Source organism: Hemibagrus wyckioides, linkage group LG05 (assembly GCF_019097595.1).
Source record: "Hemibagrus wyckioides isolate EC202008001 linkage group LG05, SWU_Hwy_1.0, whole genome shotgun sequence".
Lineage (NCBI taxonomy): Eukaryota > Metazoa > Chordata > Actinopteri > Siluriformes > Bagridae > Hemibagrus > Hemibagrus wyckioides.
In genome coordinates this window covers 19,948,544-19,970,716 of record NC_080714.1, presented here as the reverse complement: position 1 = coordinate 19,970,716, position 22,173 = coordinate 19,948,544, and the positions used below count along the sequence as shown (strand labels likewise).

Genomic DNA, 22,173 nt, shown 5'->3' with positions numbered 1-22,173 from the left:
TCACAGAAGTCTGTTCCACTGCCCCAGGTGCTTCGGTCCATAATGGTCACCTTGAGTTATTAATCAGTCTTAAAAAAACTGCTGACAGACAAGAGGACATGACGATGATGTCATGAAGAGAATTAAGCAGTCTGACATGACAAATGGTCTTGTTATAGAGTCACCATCTTGAGATTTGACTTTCAGCTTTGCAGCCACTTTAATTAGTCTTTTAAACACCTCGGCTCTTATTTTAGTAAAGCACTTGATACTTTATTGTGGCGTAGGCACTTTCACTGTCATACCACAACAATTAAGCCATAATATTCTAAAGCAGCCGCCTCTGATGTTCTAGCTCACATGTACAAGGTGTCAAGTTTATTCCAATTCAGTAGGCAGCCCACAGCTCAGAGGCATGGCATTGTAATTCACTGTTACGTCTGAACTGTGTTAATAGCAGCAGGTTATATGTAGTCTGGCAACATGATGTCAGCTTGACCTTATGATTTACACAGATACATGTCACAGGAGTTCAAATCTGACAACGGACAACCATCCTGAAAGTGACTTCCCTCTTTTTAGTCTCAGTTCCTCTCAAGGTTCCTTTCTTGCACTTTGAACATTGCGTCCATGCTCTGAGGTCAGTTTACGTTCTCATTCGAAATGGCTGTGAGCACAATGTGAGAGCTGGTGCCAAATTAGCTTGCATGGCATCTTTATTCAACATGTGGCTTTGCTTTGACATCTATCACCAAGTCTGTATAAAGTTTTTAAGACTGTGTCACACCCTTTGTGAAGTTGCGAAGTCACTGCATGAACAGAGGTCTTTTTCTCAGGCAATTGCTTACAATCCGGGCAGCAGTGTTATAAAATAAACCAATAAATTTAAACACTAACGAGAAAATTGTACAATTCAGTGTATTAAACTATTATTTGAAAGAAACTTAAAGACAGATCATTATATATAGGTCATTATATATCCTGAAAGCTTGCTTTATTTGGGAATGGAATAACACTAGGGAGCATTTTTTGTACCTCAGTGTGTTTAAATGCATGCATGCAAAGTCTGTAACATGAATGATAGATTAATATTAATTTGCTCATGCAATATGTTATAAAATTCTACAAGGATCTTCTTATAAAACTCTCAGACAGGGAAACTATCTGCTGTAGTGTTCTACATAGAACCTTCATAGAACATAAGAGTTTTTTTTCTCCCCTAATGCTGGTATACTGTGAAAAACTTGTGTTTCTTTTGCAGATGCTGGTCCTTGAGACCCCACTGACCTGCTTAATTTTGCTTAATTTATCTTGCTCTAACACACCCACTTCAAGAGCTGTTAATTAGACAATTAGTTAAAGTGGGTGTGTTAGAGCAGGGAAAAGACTAGCATATACAGAACAGGGACAGGGGGTAATCCAGGACAAGGGTTGGGATCATGTGTTTTAGGCTTTAAAATGAATTCACTTTAAAATGCATGTGAATAATGGTATTGGTATTATAATGTTATTATAGATTCTGGTCAGCAGGTGAACGTCAGAGGCACTACATCTTCGCAGTAAGCAGTGCAACCAGAGAAAGAACCGGAGCATCCCGGGCGCGAGCGCTCAGGCCTCGTAAACTCTACCCAATGACAGACAGAGACCGGGGTCTGTCGGCATTCCTAAACACACACACACACACCTCCCACCCTCACAGCTCAGTGCTCCAGTATCATTGAGAGAGAGAGAGAGAGAGAGAGAGAGCAGGGGATAAGAGATACAGTACTGATGGAAGAGCGGAAGGTTCTCGCCAGCTGTTGTTTGTTTCAGAACTGCAGGAACGCCATCACACCTCGGTGGAACGGACACACATTTAGCCGGCGGACGGGAAGAGAGCGCGCGCTCCCTGCACACGCATCCTGCGCTCCACTGAGACCTTTATAACGATTTCAAAAAAGGAGGTGGGAGAAAAGAGAGAACGAGTGGGAAACGCTTCCTCCAGCGCTCTGGCTCGGATTATTTCTGGTGCGTGTGCCAGCTGCTGGGGAATACTTTTAAATGGCGCGCGGCAAGAGCCGATCAGAGAGTCAGCAGCCGAGCGCGTGGAGCGAGCAGCCGTGATTAGCGCTCACTTTCAACACGTCCTCATAACGCACAAAAGTTTTCCCACGGAGGTAAACACATAACGGTTTATTTGTGCCCAAGGGTCGCTCACTGGTGGACAGACTGAGCGATGTCTGGTTTTAGTAAGGGTCACGGCTCGCTCCTCGGTGAATCCACGGCGCGCGCCACCGGCGCTTCCTCGCGCCTCTACTGCGCATTTATCCTCCTCATCCTCTTCCTCACACCCCGCGTGGACTCGTCCTGGTGGTAAGTAACTTCTCTCTGTCTGCATCTGGACCGATGATCTTAGCCACTATTCCTGAAACCCACCACTCATCATTTAAGCAGTGCATTTGATGAATTTCATGAGAACACATTGCGTTGCAAAACTTCCATAAGAGTGCACTATAGCGAATATGGTGCATGTTTGTGTGTTTGGACATACGGTCATCTCTCTCTCTCTCTCTCTCTCTCTCTCTCTCTCAATGAACTTTATGTTTATTTTGTTTCATGCTACGATTTTTTTCGCTTTATAACTGATAAACTTGAATGGTCATTTGTCCACCACTTTATTTATTGTGATTTTTTTAGGGACCCTGCAAAATCACATGGACTGACTGGAGGAAATTACACTGAAGGATAATCATGATAATATATCACATTACAACTCTGCATCTCACTGAAAGACATACAATATTTAAACTATATAGTGTATTGAGTTATTTTTCCTCTTTACGTCTAATTTAAATGTCACTACCAACTCAATATCTACACTTTCAGCTGTGGTGCAGTGTTATATCAGAATTATTGTCTGCAATATTTTGTTTCTGTGACATTTCTATGGTGCTTTGCCAGCTAACTCAGCAATAGACTAATAGAGAAATAAATGAAGCCTAATAAATGTAATCTGTATCAGGCCTGCTTGGCTAGACGTATATGAGCAGCTCAGCTGGAGACTACCGACACAATGAGGCACAAGTGTAGTTACCAGCACACACACACACACACACACACACACACAGGATGAACATAATATATTTTTCTTGGAAATAAATTCAATCCACATGTACAGTAACATGGCATTAAACAATGATATAGTGTATTAGCCTGTATCTAGTGTGAACATGTCACTATCATTATCAACCTGTAATGTCAGGTGACCTTAACAGTGAGAGACACTGACCCAATGCTACTGAGCTCAGAGAGACAAAGATATAACGAAGCGGAATCTCTCTCTCTCTCTCTCTCTCTCTCTCTCTCTAATCTCCTCATCCATCACCCTAAACAGACAGACGACTCCTCTTAAGCTGCTTGTTAGTGTCTTATATTAATGAACATATTTTCTCTGTCTTCATTCCTTCCTTCCTTTTTTCTTTCTTTCTTTCTTTCTTTCTTTCTTTCTTTCTTTCTTTCTTTCTTTCTTTCTTTCTTTCTTTCTTTCTTTCTTTCTTTCTTTCTTTCTTTCTTTCTTTCTTTCTTGCCCACTTTCACACACGCAAGTACACATAGTCATAAACACACACACACACACACACAATTCAAAAATCAAAGTGTTTTTTTTTTCCTTTTGATTGTGTGTGGTGTGCGGTTCGTGTTGTGTGTGTATGTGTGCACTCACTTTCATCAGGGTTGCAGTTGATCTGCCTGTAAGATCAAGGGACTCTGTGGTCAGACCACTGCTTTAAGTCTTTGTCTTACATTCCTTTCTTTCACACACACACACAGACACAGACACACACACACACACACACACACACACACTATGAGAGGAAAGGAGAAATCCAGAGCGCTCGTTTTAATGCAGTAATGCAGTAAAATCTAGACACGTATACAGATACATGCACATACACAGTAACTGTCAAAGTCACTCAGACTTTGGATTTGAATGAATGAACAGTTTACCAGACTGACAAGACTTTTCGATTACATTAGCATGACATACCTGACATGCATGCGTTCTATGTTCAGTTCAAGTGCGCTATGATTTACAGACCTGAACTTACTTCACGTCTCGGTAAGCCATCTCATATCAATGTACACAAACAGTTAAAATATTTGTGTGCAGCTTTTCTGATGACATCATGCACATGGAATTGGAATCTTTACAACAAATTGTTTAGAAAACTATTACAAGAAGTAATCTAACATTCGTATGATTTACTTGGAGCACTATAACACATGCTTTCCGAATTTCATAATTTTATCACTAAATACCTTTGCTATTTGTTCACTACACTTAAAAGGCCAATCTGCCATCATTTCAGCTATCAAGCATTTTTACCCTCTTTTCAACAGCAGAGACTAACTAAATCAAAATCTTGCACTGTGTTAATAAAATCACCACAAAATCCATGTATATATTATATAAGCCATTCATCTTATATTAATCATTATTAAAACTAAAGGTTATGGCTAGACATATGGCTAGTTTTTCCTGATGCTTGGCTTTTCTATTGATTTTATGCAACATCACTCTTGCTCTTTCAATTAATAAAATGCCTTAGATTGAGATGTCCACTAGGACTAAGAATAGTTAAGCTTATGCAGCTTAAACAACGTAGACCACTTGTTCTCAAATTCGAGTCCAGGAAGCGTAGCCATGGGCTCTGTGATTTTTTTTACAACCCCTTATTGTTAATTTTGAGTTATTAATTAGTCTTTTTTGACTTGTCTTAAATTTGTTTTGCTTTGTCTTGAGTTAAATTAAAAAGGTTTATGGATAAAAATAGCCAAAATATTACTGTACACATTACTATATCGGGCCTAATAGTTGGATTATAGGGCTCTGTGAAATCTATTTCACAATTGAAGGGGTTCCTGGCTGCGAAAAGTCTTAGAAGCCCTGACTTAGATGACAGAGATGGAAAGAAAGACAAGGACATGTTTTCCTGTCTCATTTGGAGAATCCCTTGACTTTCCAGGTCTCATTCCTTCCGCTTATAGCATATTTCAGTAACATGTCTGAAAATATTATTTAATAAATATAGCTAAATATCTAGAGTAGGGAATGTAACCACAGATATATGTACTCTTGATATATTCTAGTCGTTAATTTTACATTTAATTGCAACCACCGGGAACATTCATAGTAATGATCCTTTTGAGTGACATAAAATTTGTCCTTCCTTAATTTAATCGTTGTTAGTCATTGAACTAACAACAATTAAATTAAAACAGCTTAATGTTTGCGGCAGAAATATTCATAATTTTGATGTATATTAGCAAGCATATTACTTTTGTGTATGTTTAGTATATTGAAAGGCTGCAAGTTCTGGGTTTTATGTCTTTTCTGTCCTCTATTAACTTGCTGTTTGGGCAGATTAGGTTAGTTCTGTAAACCAAAGCTGACATATTGTTAATTTTCTCAGTGGCCTTCTGAGAGAGAGAGAGAGAGAGAGAGAGTTCTGCTTTATTGGCTCTTTAGCCACCCTAACGAGGGGCAAATCACCACAGTCATGCATTCTTTACCCAGTCAAGCCTAACCATATCTGATCCCTCGCTCTCTCACGCACACACACATGCGATAGGGGTTCCAGAGTGTGTTTTTACGGTGTGTTGTTACAGTCCTGTGGATAATGATTTACCGCAGCAGTAAAAGCCCCTCTTCATCCCACCATCATGTGTGAAACCTCCGTGGGATGTGTGTGTGTGTGTGTGTGGGCTTCGTACGAGGTACCACCCTCTCTGTATTACCCAGTCAGCCATATGAGCAGAGCAGGACCAGACATAACTGAACAGGTTCCACTTGGAAAGGGCTTCAGAGGAGTGATGCAGACCAGGTGTCAGCTGAGGATCAGCCTCCCTACTCTAATCCACAATGAAGTTTATATGAACTGCAGAGAAACACCTGGGGATCTAAGCACATTTTCAAGTGAATTCAGTTGAATTTCAATTTTATTTCAATTGGATAGGCCCGTTTTACTATTTCAGAAAGTGGAATTGAAGTGAAAGTAAAGAGTTACCCAGTGAACAGCTCAGTTCACATATCACTGGAATATATCTTCTTCTGGCAGTCAAATCATGGTTGAATTTGAAAGATGTCTTTCTTTCTTATGATGTATTTAGCTAGTTAATTTTATATCGTTTAAACCCAACACACACACACATATATATATATATATATATATATATATATATAGATATATATATATATGTATATATATATATATATATATATATATATATATATATATATATATATATATATACATATATATATATATATATATATATATATAGAGATAGATAGATAGATAGATAGATAGATACAATTATAATATATATTATAATTGTATCTAATGTTTAATTCTCCAGAAGCACCAAATACACCATATGTAGGTTCATTTCTTCTAAACAATGAAGAAAGGTCATCTATGTCTGCATTCATATCTCTTAAGACGCAAAAAAAGCTGTGACTCATTACATACATCATAAGTCATGCATATTCACTGATCCTCATCTTCAACACGTTACTTCGATGTATATGAAATTCTATAAACCTTCTAGGGATTTAGCTCCATACACAGTATATTAAAGATGTTTTAATTGTAGACGATTGTTTCCATAAAACCTTTATTTGAACAATAATGCAATGGAGGTCCACAGGTTAGCCAGATTGACCTATTTAGTGTCAAACACCCAACACAGCCAATACTGTAAAAAATAGTACCATAATGTCATGATCTTAACTGAAATGTAAATCTGTACTGTTGTTGAAAAGTGGTGGTGTTTAAATCATTTGACGCCATGAGCAGAATCTAGAAGACACACGAGACATCATATCAACCTTATGTGTGTGCTGAGTGTTAACTTTCTTGGAATAAGATTATAGGTTTAGCTACACTTTTCCACAAAATAATCATTTTAAAAGTATATTTAAGAACATAATTAAAAAGTGACAAAATGGGAAATGTATACTTATTTCAGGAATCTTTTGTCCTGCAAGAGAAAGTGCTATGATTGGCCCATGGCTGCAATCAGTATATAATGTGTGCTAGACAAAGAAGTACATCTATATCATTACAATTAAAAATGTTAGGAAATTGCAGGTATGATATCATGTTGTTGAACACTTTGTTAGAATGAATCTTGAATTGTGAATCTTTCCAGATAATACTCTACAACATGGTATCATGCTTGCAATTACATAACAATTTTTTGTGTGAGAAACGTTACACAGGTTAGAGTTAGGGGTTGGGTTAGTGTCTATACACATTTGTTTAAATTGCCAGTAATATTTTTTGATCAGCTGGTGTTTCTAAGCTTTTATTACAGTTTAATTACTATTATTGCCAAAAATGAAAGGCTAGCAATTAAATAAATAAACTAAATCTTTGTGAAACTTGTCAAGGTTAGTTTTAATAAAGCCAGGCATATGACTATAAGCAGATAAAATGCTTTCATATAAAATATTTCATATAAATATATTTAATATAAAATATTAAAATGAGGTGTGATACAAGTGCCTAATTAACGTGTTGTAGATTGTACCCTTTTCCCGATTGTAGATTTCTTGATTGTAACGAAAAACTTTCACTAATATTGGGTGTTTAAAAGTTTGCTTTACAGTGTATAATATATTAAATCAGACAAAAAATAACCATATTGAAATTTGTATTATTATTTGTTGTCCAAGTTCCTGGTTCTATGAATATTTTTCTTATATTTTTTAAGAAATTGAATATTGACATTGACATTTAAAATAAAATAATATTAAAGTTGTATAAATATAAAATAAAATCAAAATAGATGATCTTTCTACATAGTGAACAGAGCAAAAGGGTTAATATATACCATCTGCGTGTGTGTATTTGGTTGTGTGTGTATGTGTGTATACGAGGACAGGTATTGCTCTGCTGTATCTCCAGCAGCAGCCAAGACACAGGAGCTGTTAATAGGAATATTAAAGATAAAAACATGGTGGGAAAGTCAGAGACAAAAAGTGTGTGTGTGTGTGTGTTGTGTATAGTTTGTGCCAGTCTTGGTTAAGGCTGCGTAAGAGAAACGGTAAACAAATGGTGGGTTGTGATGGAATGGGAACATCCATAACAGGAGTGGAAACTGGAGAGAGGGAGAGCAAAGGGTCCTGCTATCTTTCAAGCTTTAGCTAAATTGTGAGAGATGGCGGCAGAGTTACCATAAGTTCCTGATTACCTAAGAACAATATCAGTACAGTAGGACCTTGATTCACGAACACAATTCGTTCCTAAACTTTGTTCGTGTTCCAAAATGTTCGTGACCTAAAGTTAATTTCCCTATAAGGTTTAATGGGAATAAACGAATAATTTGTTCATGACCCCTCCGGACCATTATAAATGATGTATTTTATGTTATATTTTACACAGATAATATTAAACAGTGTGACCTTAATATATATAATAATATAATTTATAATAGTAAACCAAAACTAAAAAAACATTTAAAAAGCTGACATGACTTCTGGCTTGACGGACGAGAGAAGAGGAGGGTGAGTGGGGAGGAGGTTATTGCGCAGAGGGAGAGCCCCCCGTATCCAGGTCGGGGAAATCTCGTTCCGGAGATTCATCTCTTCTGGGGTTTTTTTTTGCACTTTTAATCACAAACTTATCCAATGTCTGTTGCCTTTTCCTTCCTAGCATAACTGTTCTAAAATGATTCATTAAATTTTCATTGACCATGTTCACGATCCTGTTCGTAACAATTTTGTTTGGATGGTACAACTCAAGGAAACACTGGAGATCACTCCACTTTTCCACTGCAGATTTAATCAATTCACTGCTGGCATTTGTAACTTCCTCCCCATCCTCCTCTTCGTCATTTGATTGCTCCTGAGCCAGCTCCTTCTGCTGCTCTTTGTGGAGTTGAACAAGTTCGTCCACGGTCAAATCCTCCGCATGTTCAGCGACCAGTTCTTCAACGTCTTCCTCGTTGACTTCCAGACCCATATTGTTGCCCATGGACACAATTATCCTGCACAACCTCTGCATCGAAGCCCTCAAAGTCACGGTCAGTTACGCACTCGGGCCAAAGTTTCCGCCACACAGAATTTAATGTGCGGTACGTGACCTCATTCCATGCGTTGCCGATGAGGGTTCTGCAGTGAAAAATATTAAAGTGCTTCTTCCAAAATTCTTTCAGAGTTAATTGTGTATCTTCAGTCACATGGAAGCATCTAGTGAAGAGCACCTTGGTGTATAATTTCTTAAAATTACAAATGACTTGTTGGTTCATGGGCTGCAGAAAAGGGGTCGTGTTTGGTGGGAGGAACTTGTATGAAGTCGTGTTCAATGCTGTCAGCCAAGTAGGGAGGGTGCGCCGGGGCATTATCCATGACCAGAAGGCACCGCTGGGGCAGCTGGTTCTCGCTTAGGTACTGCCTCACGGTCGGTGCGAACACTTCATCCAGCCACTCCATAAACAAGTTCCGTGTCACCCATGCCTTTATATTGGCCCTCCACATTACAGGCAGTCTGGCCTTATTCACATTGTGTTGCTTAAAGGCATGGGGGTTGTTTGAATGGTAGATGAGTAGCGGCTTTAATTTCAAGTCGCCACTTGCGTTCGCACATAACAAAAGCATAAGTCTATCCTTCATGGGCTTGTGGTCCGGCAGCGCCTTCTCTTACTAGGTGATGAACGTCCTACTGGGCATCTTCTTCCAGAAAAGGCCCGTTTCATCACAACTGAAAACTTGCTGCGGGACGTATCCTTTGGCCTCCATGTACTCGGCAAACTTGGTCACGAACGCCTCTGCAGCAGCCTTGTCCATGCTAGCAGCCTAACCATGCCTAAGTACACAATGGATACCAGTTCTCCGCCTGAAGTTGTCGTACCACCCTTTACTAGCCTTAAACTCCTCAGGCATGGCACTAGTAGAGGGGGGGTTCCTTCAGCAAACTCTGATGAACTTTCTGAGCTTTCTCACAGATGATCGGCTCGTTGATTCTATCACCTGCCATCTGTTTCTCGTTTACCCACTTCAAAAGGATTTTTTCTACCTCTTCAAGCATTTGGGATCTCATCTTATTAAGTAAAGTCACACCCTTTGCAACATTAACCTCTTTAATGGCCTCCTTGTTTTTCAAAATTCGTCGACTTGGCCATCTTGTAGTCGGTTGCGAGGTCGGTCACACGAATACCATGCTCATACTTTTCTATAATTTCTTTCTTTATTTCAATGGTTATCTTCTTCTGCATCTTCTTTTCACCATCACTCTTCACTTTCTTAGGGGCCATTATGAAAAAAATCACGTTTGCACACAAAAAGCACAAAGAGTTTGAAGCGAATGAACGCGCATCTACTCAAGACCGAAATCAAAAACAGACTAAGCGTGGGTGGAAGTGCGTGGGAGATGTACAGTACCCTACAATAACAAGATGGCGGCCCCCATAGCGGCTCGGATGCACCCACATGAGATGAGCGATTGCCCGCATTTTTCAAATTTTGGCCATCGGACCATGTTCGTGAATCAAAAATGAGTTTGTAAATCAAACAGCATTTTTATATATATTTTTGTTCGTGAATCAATTTGTTCATGGGTTAATGTGTTTGTGAATCAAGGTCCTACTGTATTGCATTTTGACACCACTCAGTATTTCTCAATGTTTTCATACGAAATCATTTTACACATCCATCTTGGATACTACTGGGGATCCGTTAGCCATGCCAAATTGATCAAGACACGAGATCTCGGTGTGGAAAAAAAAAAACACAGTTTCATTTTATGAGAATGATCAACTATTTATTTACTGACACTGTTAGAACGTTTATTCCTGAACTTTCCACCCAAAGCACTTGACAAGTGTCACTTTTGTGTTAACCCATTATGGCTGATGGGTGTAGGATTTTGGATTTTTGTTCTCTCTCTCTCATGCTTTTTGCAGATGAACACTTTACAACATGGCTCCTTCCATGCCCTTGTCTACTTCATGGCAAGTACGCTTTCAGCTTTAGTCTTACTAAGTAGTCTGCCTTAATAGAAAAATAATAATAGTATTAAGCAATGTAAATTAAGCAGTGTAATATAGTATTAAGCAGTTAAAGATGCAGTCAAATCAGGTGGAACTATTAGGATATAATTATTTTCTGAATTTCTTTTCCATTGTGAAATGTTATTGTGCACATCAGTATATGACTGGGTACCAGGTAAAAGTGCAAAACCTTTCCAAAAAACCTCAGCAACATGTAATTTAGCCCACTAACTCTAAACTACTAAATATTTGGTTGCTTCCAATGTAGAAATGTATATGACCAAATTTATCTAATTCTCTTCTCCAGCCTGTCCATTAACTTCTTCAGCAATTTGAGCAACAGTAGCTCGTCTGTTGCCAGCCTTCACTCCCCATGTGCATGAATGAGCCTTGGCCAATCATGACCCTATCGCCTGTTCACCACTGTTCCTTCCGTGGACCACTTTTGATAGATACTGACCACTGCAGACCGGGAACACCCCACAAGAGCAGCTCTGCTCTGATCCAGTTGTCTAGTCGTCACAATTTGGCCCTTTTCTCACTCAAATCCTTACTCTTGCCCATTTTTCCTGCTTCTAACACATCAACTTTGAGGACAAAATGTTCACTTGCTGCCTAATATATCCCACCCACTAACAGGTGCCATGATGAGGAGATAATCAGTGTTATTCCCTTCACCTCTCAGTGCTCATAATGTTATGTCTGATCGGTGTATTTGAAACCTTTACAGTATAAACAGCATTTATTCTACTTTCATGTTCAATTCAAGTGGAAAATTATTATATTTGTTTGGCTTGACAGGTAGAATATTGAACCTATTCAGCAGAAGTTAGATAGCTCATACCTATACCACATAATGAATAAATATGCAATTGTAGTAGAACTAAACTACAACCGGAAATCTTTAATTGATTATCATTTGCACTGTTATCACAATATCAAAGCCACAAAGCCACTGGATATACTCTGTATCACAAATAGCATTCGGGAATGACGATATTATGAACAGTTTGTTCAGAATGTTGCAATACTTCAGCAACCCTTGTTGATTTTTCATTGCCACCCTGAACATGCTGTGCACTTCTAATAAATCTTACAATAACACTCTAACGCAACCTTGGAGAGCAGGCCTCTTGCTGTCTTCTCACGCACAGGCAGATTCAGCTTACTATCATCTACTAAACTGTACAGAAATACAGCTGTGCATTTAAACGAATGATGTGAACGTAAATAGCATATTACATTTATATTACTAAACATAGTGATATGTCTTTTAATCTATAAACCTCTCAGATCGCTTAGAACAGGGGTCTTAAATCTTATCTACAAAGTGTTGGTGTGGCTGCAGGCTTTCATTCCAACCAAGCAGGAGCCACAGCTGATTCCACTTGGTCTCCAATCAACTAACAATTGTGCCCCCTTTCATTTGGCTGGAATGAAAGATTGCAGCCAAACCCCATGGCTAGAATATATATGTAGAATACAAAAAAAATGGGTATGCCAGACTTAAAAAGCCTGAATATTTTTATTTAAAAATGACAATTTATGATTCTTAAATTGTAAGGAATACCCATATCTATGTTTGTGTGTGTTTTAGGTACATTGGCGCTCTGGGTGCACGAGTAATATGTGATAATGTGCCAGGTCTGGTGAATAAGCAGAGACAGTTGTGTCAGAAGTATCCAGACGTAATGCAGTCGATCAGCGAGGGAGGAAAGGAGTGGATTCGTGAGTGCCAGCACCAGTTCAGACACCACCGCTGGAACTGCAGCACAATCGAGCGCGACCACACTGTTTTCGGCAGGGTCATGCAACGCAGTAAGTCTCAGTTTGTGGGAATATTTTTCTAGAAACAGCGAGTGAGGTAGCACTAGTGCTGATAGTTAAATGAGATATACGGACCTGGAGATCCGCACCACCAAACTTGAATTTACCACATAATGAAGTGTTTTGGAAATGCAAGACAGTTGCTGTCTTCCAGCCAGTGAAATCTGTAAAAGCCTTTTAAGTTTTTTTTTTGCTGTTCCTGCAGCTGCCATTCAGCCTTCACTCTATTCAGTCTTCACATAATATATCCAGTCCCGGCTTATCTCAGCCAATCACATGTATCTGGTTCTCCTTTTGGGGGGATTTGTTTGCGCTTTGAGAAAACCCAGGACCATATTTATGAACTATCTCAGTGCAAGTGTTCTGCCTTCAGATGAGCTGCCTGCTTTCTAATGTGTTTAGTATGATATTTAAGGTAAAAAAAACGAACCTCAAATCAACAGCTCAGGGGCCAGTTGTGTCAGTTTTGCTCAGGGGCCTGATAAAGAAACTAATTTATGTGTGCAGTTTGGCAAATTACACATGCTGCAAGTGATTTATAAATTAAATCCGGATCATTTACATTCTGTGGAGCATAAATGGAGGAAACATATATTTAAGAGAGGATTTTTATGTGTTAAATGTTCTTGGAGAGTTTGAATGTCATGAGAGTAAAACATGCCATATTCCTGCATAGTTTTGAAAAATATAACACAGGTTACGAGTGGTTAAATGTGTCAGAAAATGAAAAAACACTGAAGTTGGGTATACAACTAGTGCATCATTAATAGCAGATACTTTATACCTTAACTCGTTATACCCCTTTAATACAAAAGAGAGAAAATTGTCTCTTGCGGCTGGTGGATATACAGTAGTTGGGGGTGGGATAGGCTCGAATTATAGCAAGGACCTGCAGAAATTTAAGACTTAGGAGAGGAAAAAAAGTCAAAAACGACCAAAATACAAAAATATATTATATATATTGGCAAAAGTACATACAAGAAACATACAATGGGGTCCAAATATCTGAGACTACTAGTGAAAATGCTTCTTTTACTTTATTCACATGGATTTCAGTCCCTTTTTTGCTCTAATGACAGTGTGCAATCAAGCAGGAATGAGCTCCATAAGTTTGTGACAAACCTGATGATCAATGTTAGATCAAATCCATTGGCTTGCCTTATGATCACATGCTTTCAATTAATATTAACATTACAATTAACAAAGGACAAGGGTGTCCTTGGAGCCAGTGACAATCTTTTGTCAATTTTTATTAATTAAAACTTGGAAATAAACAGAACGTTTTAGAATTTTTTAAAAATTATGATGTTGACAAGGCCAATTTTTCTAATTATTTTTAAAAGTAAGCAAATTTGCAATAGTAACCATATTACCTACTATGTTAAGGTTAATAATTTAAAAAAGCTGATTTCTTATACCCTAGTGTCCCAAAGTCTCAAACCACATTGCAAATCCGGATTTCTAAATTCTAGAACAAAAAGACCAACATGCTGTTTCATTTCTAGTGTCCTCCCACAAGACTATGGAGAAATGAACGGTTTATATTTTCTTATTTTCAGTTTAGCTGGATTAATCAGTGTGAGTGACTGGAAGCCAAACAAAGGGGCTGTTCTCACTGGGAATAGGGGGCTGTTGTGAAAAGCAGCCTACCTCAGCTGACTTCCTCGGAACAGCAGTGAGTGGGGTATCACAATGCCTGGCTTTAGACAGTTTATCTGAGTAGAGAGGAACCCATCCCGGAGAGATTACTCCTGCACTAATATTTAAAAATAACACTTACAATATCTGCTGATGCATCCTTTCAGCTGTGTCAGGAGCAGATGAATGAGTTACCCGGGTGTGTGTGATATTGTTTGGGATTGCAAGGCTCTTTCTTAAACAAGATGGAGTGTGTGATTATAAGTTTGAGTGAGTGAGGTAGTGAGCCATTGTGTATGAATGTGTGTGTGTGTGTGTGTTTTTGTCATCGTCTTCTCTAAAAGCATTTATTGGTGCAGGCAGTCGGGAGGCCGCCTTTGTGTACGCAATTTCCTCGGCTGGTGTCGTGTACGCCATCACCCGTGCTTGCAGCCAAGGGGAGCTAAGGACGTGCAACTGTGACCCACACAAGCGTGGCAAAGCAAGGGACGAGAGAGGCGAATTTGATTGGGGCGGCTGCAGCGACAATATTAACTATGGGATAAAGTTTGCTAAAGCCTTCATAGATGCCAAAGAAAGGACAGTGAAGGATGCACGAGCACTTGTGAACCTTCATAACAATCGCTGTGGAAGAATGGTAAGCAGCAAAAAATCAGTAGGATATCTGTTTTTTTGCACTTTTTGTACTTCTGATATAATCTCTACACTATAATATACAGTTATAACCAATCTTGTGCGATTTAGTGGCCATTTTGAAAATTGACAACACTGTAATGACCAAGGCTATTGATGGCCCAAATAAATGCTACTTTGGAGGCTCTTTTCTTATATTCTGCTGCTAACATGTTCTCAGTTGCTTCAGTTTAGCTAGCGAAGCAAACACTATATAGTATTGTGGCCATTAATATATTGTTCATTACAGTACTTCTTATTTTTAAAATGGCTTTGCTAACAAACACAACCAGTTGGATAATAATGGAATATTCGTCCACTAGCCCACCGAACAAATAAAATCTGTAATGTTTTCTCTTCATATCACACCTGAATAAGTTGTATGTCACCTATGCAAGCTGTTAAATCCATCCAGCAAAAGACAATGTGTGTATTGCAAGACATGGTGGGGTTCAGAAACAGTACTGTATGCTGTACTTACAGTCTTGTGTTGTACAACAATAAAAGACCTTTTTTTATATATATATAAATATACAATACAAACTTAATAAATGTTTTGTTTTGCAAGGTCAGTAATAAGTAATGCCTCTGGTTGCTGAAGGAATGACAGAAAGCATTGGTAACTGCTAGTCTACTGAGCCAACTTGTTCATTGGTAACTTGGAAATTCAGATGAAATTGAAAGAAAGAGAGCAATGTGGTTGGATTTTGTTTGACCCCATACAAATCAAGTTCTAAGAAAAGATGCAATAGCTAATCTGTGTATACTGTTAGCTTGGAAAGTTAGTGAGCTCACAGTAAAAAAGTTTATTCACTAGACGATCTAAACTTCAAGTCCCCATGTTCCTGTCTGTTTGTTCCAGTCAGTCAAACGCTTTATGAAGCTTGAGTGTAAGTGTCACGGCGTCAGCGGCTCCTGCACCTTAAGGACTTGCTGGTTGGCAATGTCTGACTTCCGGAAGACCGGAGATTACCTTCGCAAAAAATACAATGGAGCCATTGAAGTCACCGTGAACCAAGATGGAGCAGGATTCACTGTGGCTCACAAGGATTTCCGTAACGCCACCAAAAATGACCTGGTGTACTTTGAGAACTCACCTGACTACTGCTTAATGGACAAAGCTGCAGGTATGACACACTGATTGATGATGTCACAAATGTATTAAATGTTAATGAAATTGAGCTTTGTCTCAGCACCAAGATGCCCTAAAGCTAGTTTGATTGAGGGAATGTATGCATGAGAGAGTTTGAGGCGGGTAGGATTTGTTGCTGACAGTAAGTCGATTCTCACACCTGCCCCATTCCTGGCCTCTGCCACACATGCCCTGGGGCAATGAGGGAGTGAGAGGCTTTAAAAAGGTCATGAGAGGTGGAGCGTGATGTTTCTGCCCCGTTAATCCTTGACACTCTCGCACAGTGACCCTTCTGCCTGCAGGGAGTGCAGTTAGACACCCATCTATAGCACACACTCACCTCTACACCTATAAGCACACTTACTTAATGGCTGTGGTAGCTTAGTAGATAAGATTCTGTGCTAAATGTCTGGAGGGTTTGGAGATCGACTTCCAGGAATGCTAAAGAAGGTCTCAGTCTTATGATAACACAATGATTAACGTTCTTCATGCAAACAATTATGTGAAGGACAGTAATATCTGTGTACATGGGGAAATGTACAGGATAATAATAATTACATATCTTTGATGGAGGGCACATTGCCTTGTACCTCCAGGGTAGGGGTTTGATTCCTGCCTCTGTTTCAGGGGTTTCCTCTGGGTTCTCTGTTTTTCTCAGTCTATGTATTGTAGGCTGATTGGCATCTCTAAAATGTCTGTAGTGTGTGAATTTGTGTGTGTGTGTGTGTGTGTGTGTGGTGTGTGTGTGTGAGATTGTGCCTTGCAATGGGTTGGCACCCCATCCAGGGAGTCCCCCTGCCATTGGTATATCCTTGATGTTCCAATGGAAAAGCCACTGATTTGTAACTTATTAATGGCTGCTAAAAAGAGATTACTTGAAATTGCTGTTTTGACGTTACAATGAACAAGTCAGGGGAGAAAAAAATAAATAAATATTAAGATTTTATATTTTCATATTTTCACTACACATTTTAAGGTCCCTGGTGGTCAAGCAGAAGGATCCTGAGCTCTCATCTACACAGCTTGGGCTCGATTCCCAGACAGGGAACTGACCCAGCCACTGCGAGGTTAACTCAAAAAACAAATCCTAAATCGAAATGTGCGGATCAGATGATCTGCCACAGCAACTCTGAACAGGGAGCAGCTAAAGGACAACAAAACTATACTTTTTAATTCTTCATGTTTGAAAAATATATATATTTTTTACTTTTATACTAACTTGCAAAACCTCAGCAAAACTAAATACTATGTTTAATGACTTATATCATGAACAAGAATCTCCATATGTATCTATGTCCTGCACATCTATTTACTGTAGTCATTGCATATATAAGGCTGAAGCAGGATCATTCCAGCTATCAAGTTATTTAGTTCCACATCATAGACAACCCTTCCTTCAGGGGCTATGACACTGTTTTCAGCAATTGCTGAGTCATATAAACACAGCACCTGCATCAGACAGGTGTGGAAGACACAGCATGAGCGGCAGTGTTGCACTGAACAGGGTTGCATTACAGTCATGGCTAATGGCCACTGGGGCAATGGAGCATGACTCATATTGGTGTGTGTGTGTGTTTCGTCTGGGTTGTGTTTGGTTTGGGTTTGCATCTGACTCAGACAGACAACTCCCCCCCCCTACCCCCCCCCCCCCCCCCCCCAATCCACCCTCCTAGTGGTATTTGGACGCCCAAGGATACAACAGGCTCGTTTTTCAAAAACCATTCCGTCTTTCTGCCAACACGTCTCTCGAGCTGATGGGAGCATGGCCGCAGGGAACGGGGGGACTGCAGTGACACTGATTCTTTTAGCGGAGAACCCTCACTGTCCAGCACCTGTTAAACCCCCAAAACATAATGAATGCATGTCTTTTATCTAAGTGTAGAGGAAGCATTTATTAATGGCAAACAACTATACGACACTTAAATCTGTTTTGTTCTGTTTTCAAGGTTCTTTGGGTACGGCTGGTCGCGTCTGCAACAAATCATCTCGAGGGACAGATGGCTGTGAGGTGATGTGCTGTGGGCGGGGCTATGATACAACACGTGTGAAACGCATCACCAAGTGCGAATGTAAGTTTAAATGGTGCTGTGCTGTTGAGTGTAAAGACTGCGAAGAGGCCGTGGATATACACACCTGCAAAGCTCCGAAACGAGCCGAGTGGCTGGACCAGACCTGAGACCTGGCCATGGTCTGTCTTCCGTCATCTTCCTCAAGATCTCCTGTGAATGATGGTAGTCTGGGATATGATGTCCATCCTTCATGGCTCCTCTCCCTGATCCCTATTCCTTGTTGCATGGCTTTATTATAACTCTGTGAAAGCACTACAACTAAAAAAAAAAACTGCATTTCCCATGAGCGCCTTGCACACTATGTCCAACCCGGCACATTACTCTGCCTCTCTCTTGCTCTTTATTTTATGGTATTGAATTGGGCAGAGGACACTAAGAGTGTAAGAATGAGCTGTGTTGCAACTGTGAACTTTTTTTGTTGGTGGTTTTTATGTATTGTTTCCTGTGAATTTCCAAAGATATGTTTTTCCTCAAGTAGTGTTTTGTGCTGCATTTAAAATGCTTTAAGGACTTTATAAAAGAACTCTAGGCCTCACTATAATACCACTTACTTGTTATCAAGAACACAACTATGTGCTATGTATCAGTCATACCCCTATAACATTGTCTTGCTTTGACTGATAATGAATGTGAAAGGAGGCAGAAGCGTAAAGAGAAGAAATGGCCTAGAGCTTTGCACACTTTCCACTCACAAAGTGGCCAGATTTTGGACAGAAGACCTCAAAGGATTTTATAGAACTTTCTGAAAGATGAAGACAGAGAGAGAGAGTGGGAGTTAAGAAAACAAGAAAAGGTCTAAATCTAAACATGAGCCTGCACTAAGAACACTATCTAACCAAAAATGTAAATATTAATGCATAAATTACAATAAAAGGAAATGCATAATTGTATGAGTATTATCACAAAATATGTGGTCCAAAACATCCATTCAAACTGAAAGTACCGGCTTGATTTACAGTGGAATTATTGTGTCAGATAAATGCTGATGTTTTGGCTCTTCTGTATAACTTCTGTATATTGCATTGATATTTAAGCAAAAGTTCACATAAAAATATGAAATATTAAAGTGTTGTAAGCTGTGTTGTCCTACCAGAAGATCTAAAACCTGACTCGAATGATATAGTCCATAATGAATAATAATGTTGAAATTTAAGGAAACTACTTTTAAGGGTCTTAATAATAGCAAGTGATTATAGTGTGTTTGTGTGTGTGTGTGGGGGGGGGGGGTCTGGCGACTCCTAGCAATCACTATTTATGGACTAGAGCAATGAGGAAGATCAGAGGTATCTCTCGGGCCAGGGAAACTCCTGATTAACTAATATCCAGCCGATTATCTTAATAGCAGGACAGCAGGACATGGTGACAGCTATAAATGCTCCCTCACAGTAGGGCTTGTGTTTGCTTGTGTGTGTGTGTGTGTTTTTTTCCAGCAATTTCAAAGCCAAGTTTATCAAAGCACATAGTGTCCAGCTATCCTTCCAGTATTTCCTCCCTGTTATTAGATATAATGCTTTTTATTGGAAGAAATAATGAAAGAGCTTTTACAGAAAATTACCTTCAATTTATTGTCTGAAAGGACAAGTTAATATAACTACATTTGATTAAAAAAACAACTCTTATATATATATATATATATACCACAGAATATGTATATTTTATTGCTTAAAGGTATTTGAAAGTTTGCATTTCCCATTACGAATATGCTTTAAGTATTTTCTAGTAAAATTTACATTTGACCTTTATTATTTTCTGTTTATTTTTTATTCATTTTATTTAAAAAAAAATCTTTCTACTTGTAAATAAAGAAATAAATTAGTGAACTCTCATGTGACCGCTCTAAAGTGTACATCATAATTCAGAAAAAGATAAATGAAGACGTAGCTTTAGCCCAATCACATTACCTGACCTTCAGCATTTGCAATTGAGTGTGTGAGAAGTGTAGTCTACAGGAGCTGTTGACTTTCCTTCATGTAACGCTTAAAAAAATGAGGGAGCAGATGTAAAGGTCTACCGTAGCAATGAGGTCACGGTTCCTCTGCCTGGAAGTGTTCATATGCTACATTAGCCAAGGAAGGGATTTTTCGACTCTCACACAGTAGAGTTTACTCAGGATTGTGTACAGTACTTAAAGCCATCCGTCTAGATTTCAGGAATACTCCGTTTTCCTAATTATATCATTCATCTTTCTTGCACATGTGAATTTGGAGACACAAACAGACATTCAAAATACACAACCACATTCATGCATGCCTTAATAAGACATCAATGTTACAAGCATTAGTGTCACTGAAATTCAGTAACTATGAGTCAAACCACAAACCCTGGAGCGTTCTGCATTTGCACTGCTTCAGTACTTACAGGCCTGCTTTGCATCCTGCCATTACTGTCTGACTTAATGTGCTGGTGTTGGTTTGGTCTCATATGGCAACAGTATGTTAGCAGACCTTCTAAAGATCAGTAACTGGAAATCGCTCAAGCTGATCCGGATGCTATGGGCCATTCTACCAGCTAATCACTGTCGTTACGTAATAAAGGGAAATTAGAAGCACTCTTAAAAGCTTGTAATGTGACCCTAGGGACAGGGCTTTGATGAAGGGCCGCGTGACTACACAGGGAGGGAGTTGGAAAGGCAATGAATCAAACAGAGGCAAAGATAGATAGATAGTAGGATAAAAGGAAAGAGAAAGACAGAGTTTACATCACCGGCCAGAAAATAGGCAGCCTGGCATGCTGACTGGCCAGTTTACCATATGCCCTCACTTTCCACATGATTTATGGAAGAAATCAGAGAGGCTGAGTCATGCACAGTACATGAATCATTCATAGTCTTGCAATTTCAGACAATTTGAGGAACTCATATTTGTCTGTTGAACTTATTGTTGAACCTGCCATACAATTTTTTGGAACAGAGTCCAATCAAAACCCCACTGAGTTTGAGCATTTTTCATATTTTGTTTGTTTCCTTGCTGGCTTGCTCCTTTTATCCATTCAAGCAATACTGTATACTCAACATGGAAATGGATACCTTTAATGTGATTCACTCTCCATTAATGTCAAAATCTCTGTACTCCACATTTCAACATGTGGTTAACTAAATATTAGTAAATTCCCAACTCAAGCTCTGTAATAATGAAGAAAGAAGTAATTTCCTGTTCTATCAATTCACTTACCAACATTAGTGGAGTACAATTGTGTTTTGGCAATTTAAAGGATAAAAAAAAACATTGCACTTGGCACCAAAAACACCAGTTCCCAGCAATACGCTTGCTCATGGCATGCCACTTCAGCCAACACCCGGACAGTTTTAAAGCCTTTCAAATCCACGGAATCCAGTTGATTCTTCTTCTTAAACAAATCCCAAATTCATTGTCATTGTTTGTCAGGATACTTTGTTCTTTCTGTTAATCATTTGTCTTGGAAAAAATGCCTTGTTTTCAGCCAAAGAAGAAAGTATCATTGAGAGTTTTGCATCTTTCAGTGTTGCCAGCATTACAATGTGGTGGTTTGATTTTCCGATATATAAATCCACAGTACTGGAGCCGACAGCAAATCCTATAAATGATACAGCATTGTCCAAACTCTTCTGTCATCAGCAACACACAGATGGACAGAGGATCTGATATGCCATATTCCCGGATTCACACTGGATTGTAACTAGTTGATTATGGCCCAGGAGTCTGTTAGTAAAATTTGACTCAAAGTAACCTGATGCAGCCTCATGAGTCTTTGTAGGTTTTCAGTCATCCAGATCTCTGTTGATTTGGTAGCAGTTAGTCTTGGCAACAAAACATAGTAAAAAAAAAAAAAATCTTCAATGTGGTG

The 22,173-nt window shown here is 39.1% G+C and overlaps 1 protein-coding gene across 1 annotated transcript; it reads left to right on the top strand.

Annotated features, from left to right (window-relative positions):
- The first annotated feature begins 1,641 nt into the window (after nucleotides 1-1,641).
- On the top strand, nucleotides 1,642-20,001 carry wnt2bb (wingless-type MMTV integration site family, member 2Bb). The gene is made up of 5 exons (XM_058388757.1): nucleotides 1,642-2,331; nucleotides 12,611-12,831; nucleotides 14,838-15,115; nucleotides 16,013-16,277; nucleotides 18,229-20,001. Exons 1-5 carry the CDS (start codon nucleotides 2,195-2,197, stop codon nucleotides 18,456-18,458), a joined length of 1,131 nt encoding a protein of 376 aa, XP_058244740.1. The 5' UTR covers nucleotides 1,642-2,194; the 3' UTR covers nucleotides 18,459-20,001.
- The last annotated feature ends 2,172 nt before the right edge of the window (nucleotides 20,002-22,173 follow it).